The sequence below is a fragment of the Thermoascus crustaceus genome (assembly GCF_041956765.1).
Source record: "Thermoascus crustaceus strain CBS 181.67 unplaced genomic scaffold VTN00scaffold_3, whole genome shotgun sequence".
Taxonomy (NCBI): Eukaryota; Fungi; Ascomycota; class Eurotiomycetes; order Eurotiales; family Thermoascaceae; genus Thermoascus; species Thermoascus crustaceus.
The window spans coordinates 3,170,701-3,175,516 of record NW_027192529.1 but is presented as its reverse complement, the minus strand read 5'-3'; the positions used below and the strand labels follow the sequence as shown (position 1 = coordinate 3,175,516).

The following is a 4,816-nucleotide window of genomic DNA, read 5'->3' as shown; positions in this document are numbered from 1 at the left end:
TTTATGCCTGTCGGGATATGTGTCTGCTTTCCCGATTTGGCAGGAACTCTCGACGCGACCTAGGTCAAACCCCTTACCACTGCTTGGGCCCAATTCGGAAGGCTCATGGGGTCGGGAGGCTGAGGTGATGCCAGGATCGGTACACGGATCAGGGATCAGGGATGCGTAAATATTATCTTTCATTCAATAGATGCAATTTCATTTCGTGACAACATGGACTGGTCGAATACGTTCGATGCAGCTCGACCTTGGATTAACCTACCTATCCAATGGCTGCCACCTTGAGCGACCGCAATGACTGCAGGTTCTACTCCAATGCGGTGCGCTGCCACCTGACACGGGTAAGGTTCCTGCATCGCTGCGGTTAATGCATGACCAGGAAACGCAGGGGCATAGGGACATGCTGTCTATTTTAGGATGATTGGGTCGGCAAACTTTACTGCACTTTCATGAGGTTGAAGTATACATTCTTAGTCGGCAGAGCACCATGCTGCTTCACAGTCACGACTCACACCCCGGTAGGTACGATTGCAGGGATTGCATATTCTTGTCTCAGTACCTGTGCTTCGGTATTCTATGGAAGTATCTGTTTCATATCTATCTTGCCTTTATCGGGACGCAGCTTCTGCTTCTGTTCTTCTTTTGCCCGGAGACAGCATATACCCGCGACCACCGTCTAGACATCGACGAAGTGTCGACAGAGGATTTACAATGCAAAACGTCATGTGGAGGCGGTCATATCAAGGAGTAAGAGGCTGCCATAGATCAGCAGGCTCAAGAGAGCCGCACGGAACATGTTGATCGGACCTCTTCCACAAGCAGTCCTCCTGCTACCGCTAACCCCGTCCGCGCCCCAAAAACTTTCTGGCAGCGGACCGCCATATTCACAGGGACATACACGGACGAAAGCCTCCTAAAACTCATCATCGCCCCTTCGCCATCTGCCTGAACCTCAGCGTCCTCTGGGTGGTAGTGTCGTCCGGCGCGCTGATAGCACTCTTCGTGGCCGTCTCATACGTCCTCGCCCAGATCTTCACCCTCCCTCCATACCTCCTCGACACGTCTGGCGTGGGCTACCTCTCTCTGGTTGAGGCAGCAAGGGAGCAGGAATGGAGAAACTATGATGATTTTTTCGATCAGATGTTGAATTGATTGGCTTGAAGGGCTCTCTTTTTTTATCGGAGATCTAAGCTGCTCGAGCATATCTCCGTCTGTTATACTCTGTTCTACCCCAGATATTAATTGCTGGAAGTTGCGGATTATAGGGTAACCCTGGGATGTAAACCATGTTAGCAGATGCAGGACCAGACTTTGAAATGGATTTTTCCATAGATATCATTCATCCCATTTTCCCCTTGCCACTCTAGAGCAGGCACTAGTAAGATATTAAGCCCAAGCGAGTACGTCAACATAATGTACATGGTATCACGGATGCATAACCTTGAAACTTTTTAAGGCCCCCACAAGAAGAAAATCACAACTCGAGCCAGGGTGATCATCGGAACAACCTCCTCCCCGTGCTGCCAATACTCCATGTGAACGCCCCCTTGATGCCCTGGTTCCCCAGACTCAGGCCTGACGTTCCGACCCCACCGCCTTCTTGGTCCCGCTTATACCGCCGCCACGCCTCGCGCAGGTGCGATGGGAGGAGCTGGCCCCGGTGCGGGTTGGGAGGGGGCTTGAACTCGCGCTTGGGCCGGACGGGCTGGTCCTGGCTGTTGAAGCTGGTCTCGACGGTGGACTGAGACCCGGGCGGGTTGGTCGGGCTGTACTGAGCGGTAGTCTGGCTCTGGCTGGGAGCGGTCGAAGACATGGACGTTGTGGCGTTTGCAGGTGGTATATGGGGCGGGATAGACGGTGTGACGGGGGTTCCGTTGCCCTCTTGCGGCTCTTTCTTCACCATACCGTTCTCCCCCGTCGTCGTCGGGGTGGTTTCTCCCGCTGCTGGCTGTTGCTGAGGCTGAGATTGGGGCTGCGTCTGTTTCTGCTCAGACGAGGCCGAAGGAGCAGATAACCTGGCTGCTTCCGCTGCCGCAGCCTGGGCCGCAGCCGCGCGAGCCTCCGCCTCGGCCTCCTCTGCTTCGAACTGAGCCAGAGCTGCCTGGTCGTGGGCCTCCGCCCACTCCGCCTGGACTGTTCGGGCCTTCTCGATGATTTCACCTGCAAACACCTTGGTAAAACCATTAATCGTCGTAACGACACTGGCCGGCACGGACTGGGACAGAGCATGGTTGACGATCCGACGAAGGGTCTCTTTCCTCAACTTGGCCCGCTTGAACAGGTCATACCGCGCAGATTGAATAGGGTTGAACGCATCGACGAGAATCCTGCAGATGGCAAACTTTGTCAATTTCCACTTCCAACAAAAAAAGTACCCGGAATAGATAAATAGAGAGAGAACAAGAGAAAGAACATACGCAAGATTCTTCTTCTCCGCATCCGTATCGATCGGCCCCTCATCCTCCTCACCAAACAGCTCCCCTTCATCATCCAGATCTTCATCCTCATCATCATCCCCCCCACCACCACCTCTTCCCCCTCCTCCCGCACGCACCGAACTCCCATCCGCATCCACAGATCCCAACCTCCCATCGACCGTCCCACCCTTTGCGCTCGCCGCATCAATCTCCCTCTCCCGCTCCTTCTCTGCCTTACTCTTCCGCCCTCTCTTCTTCAGCTTCGTGCCCGCGAACACGCCTTCCCCTGTCGCGGCGCTCGCACCGCCCAGACTGCCCGTGAAGCTGCCGCTAACGCTGCCGGCGTCGCTGAAGGCGCGGGAATCATTGTCAGTTGCGGAGGAGGTGGGGAAGGAGGTCTGGCGGAGGGGGTGCATGCGTGGGCGCTTGTTCGCGCCGCCGCCTTGGGAGGTTGTGGAGGAGATGGATGGGCGTTTGAGCGGGTTGGTGGGGTTTGGGAGAGGTGGCGGGGAAGACATTTTGATTGATCTTCTGGAGGGTTCAGATAAACGGGCTCTCTGCAGCTGTATCTGTAATAATAAATCGTCGTCGATGGCGGTGATAATGGTGTGTTGCGTCGCTCAGTCGGACCGGCGCTGAGGCGGAGAGAAGATGAAGCTGAAGTAAAGGTGCTGCGTAGGCTCTTTCGAGTACCAGACAGTATTTTTCTGTCCGAAAGATCGACACGTCAGTGCTGTAGCCACGAGAGATACCCGCGGCGTGAGTCGACGTTGAGGCGGAGATGTAGCTCGTCGGTCATCGAAGCTGCCAGTCGGGCCGGAACGCGCAACTCTGCCAAGCCTTCGCTGCACGGATCACTCAAGTCACAGTGGAGCTTCTACTTTGTTTACACCGCAGTCCATACGGTGCACTTCACAACTATTTTGTTTCACTATGTTTCCCAAAAAGAAATAAAGGGATAATCATTTACAGTAGATACACGTTACCATAGATCAATTTTACATATCTGCCTACATTTTCCAGCAGACCCCATGCTAAGTAACAAATCCGCCGGACTTCTCCCTTTTCCATACTTCCCCTATCTACACGAATAGGAACGCGATCGAGACACGATCTAGGCCCACTGAGTTTATCGGTCTGTGCGTATCTCTGATACAGCCTACTGTTCTCCGTGGTCTCGGTATATCAAAGCAATATGTATACGCTCTGATGATGTCTTCATGGCAAGCTGGCTGAATTGAATGGGCAAACTCAAGCTAAGACGCGTACCGAAATTAACCATTAAGACACATGCATAGGGAGTGGCAGAAACAGCAGGAAACAACAGAAGCAACGTAATGACTACCTCCAGGCTAGTCTCTGCAGAAAGGAACAGAAACAGAATAGAATCCATCACAAACATATCCTCTCAAGGAGTGCGGTGCGTGACGGTCAAAAAAAGTGGAAATTCCACAACCGTCCATCAGAATGCATGCTCTCCAATCCTCGGGGCTCCACCCTTCCAGTCGTTGCGCTCGTAGTAGCGGAACACAAGATCGTATCCATCGAGATCGTGGACAATACGGTCGACGCGGCGGTAGCCGTTGATGTGCTCCATCTTGGCGTCCCGACGAGCAGCGCGACGCTGAAGCATCTTGAGGTCCTCAACCTCGTCGGCCTCTCCCGCGGAGGTCACGTTCTCCAGACTTGGCTTGGCCTCGAAGAGTGTCACGCTGAAGCGTCCGGGCTTGAAGATATCGACGACATGGTTGACGATGTCTGCAGTCTCCCGTCCCTTCTGTAACTGTGGCACGTTCGTCTCGAAGGAAGCATAGGAACAGTGAGGCTCAGGAGTCACATGGACGGTGAAATAGTGAGTGCCGGATTGACCGTCCGGGGATGGAATCACGCCGTTGGCGGAGTAGCCACAGGGGGTGAAGAGATACGCATCGATCCGAGAGCCGGGATACGTGCTCGTCGGGTACACGTCTGCCAATCCGCAAGACTCCGTAACCACGGTCCCCAACGCGTGGCCTTCGGTGGTGAGCTCTGGGGGCAAATGATCGCCATCAGAGCCGGGATCGCTCATATCAGAGGACGTGTTGCTGAACACGTCGAAGTGGTCATTGTCCTCTTGCTCATTCTTCCGATAACGGGTTTCTGCGACCGCACTCGCATGGTCGAGGTAGAATTGCTTCGCATTCTCCTCGTCCAGGTCCGTCATCAGGATCTCGAGCGTCTCGTCATGCTCATCGCCAGACTTCACTGCATTCATATCCTCAGGCAACTTCAAAAACTTCGTTTGGGTCTCCGGCTTTGGACTCGCTGGTGGGGTGAGCAATGTATACGGCTCGGTCAAGTACAGGTACCAGTGTTCGCCGTTCATCTTCCCAATCATGTAGGCACTTCCCCCCAGGAAC

At 54.2% G+C, this 4,816-nt stretch overlaps 4 protein-coding genes across 4 annotated transcripts; 1 reads left to right on the top strand and 3 right to left on the bottom strand.

Annotated features, from left to right (window-relative positions):
- Window positions 1–487: 487 nt before the first annotated feature.
- Window positions 488–1,152, top strand: VTN00DRAFT_6344 (uncharacterized protein; the record flags this gene model as incomplete). Its single annotated transcript, XM_069432970.1, has 2 exons — window positions 488–518; window positions 872–1,152. 2 exons carry the CDS (start codon window positions 488–490, stop codon window positions 1,150–1,152), a joined length of 312 nt encoding a protein of 103 aa, XP_069288776.1.
- A 343-nt stretch (window positions 1,153–1,495) lies between these two features.
- VTN00DRAFT_6343 (uncharacterized protein) lies at window positions 1,496–2,935 on the bottom strand (the record flags this gene model as incomplete). The annotated part of the gene is made up of 2 exons (XM_069432969.1): window positions 1,496–2,327; window positions 2,418–2,935. The coding sequence occupies 2 exons, from the start codon at window positions 2,933–2,935 to the stop codon at window positions 1,496–1,498; spliced, it is 1,350 nt and encodes a 449-aa protein (XP_069288775.1).
- A 641-nt stretch (window positions 2,936–3,576) lies between these two features.
- VTN00DRAFT_6342 (uncharacterized protein) lies at window positions 3,577–3,819 on the bottom strand (the record flags this gene model as incomplete). Its single annotated transcript, XM_069432968.1, has 1 exon — window positions 3,577–3,819. The coding sequence occupies one exon, from the start codon at window positions 3,817–3,819 to the stop codon at window positions 3,577–3,579; it is 243 nt and encodes an 80-aa protein (XP_069288774.1).
- Window positions 3,820–3,879: 60 nt separating this feature from the next.
- Window positions 3,880–4,794, bottom strand: VTN00DRAFT_6341 (uncharacterized protein; the record flags this gene model as incomplete). The annotated part of the gene is made up of 1 exon (XM_069432967.1): window positions 3,880–4,794. The coding sequence occupies one exon, from the start codon at window positions 4,792–4,794 to the stop codon at window positions 3,880–3,882; it is 915 nt and encodes a 304-aa protein (XP_069288773.1).
- Window positions 4,795–4,816: the final 22 nt, after the last annotated feature.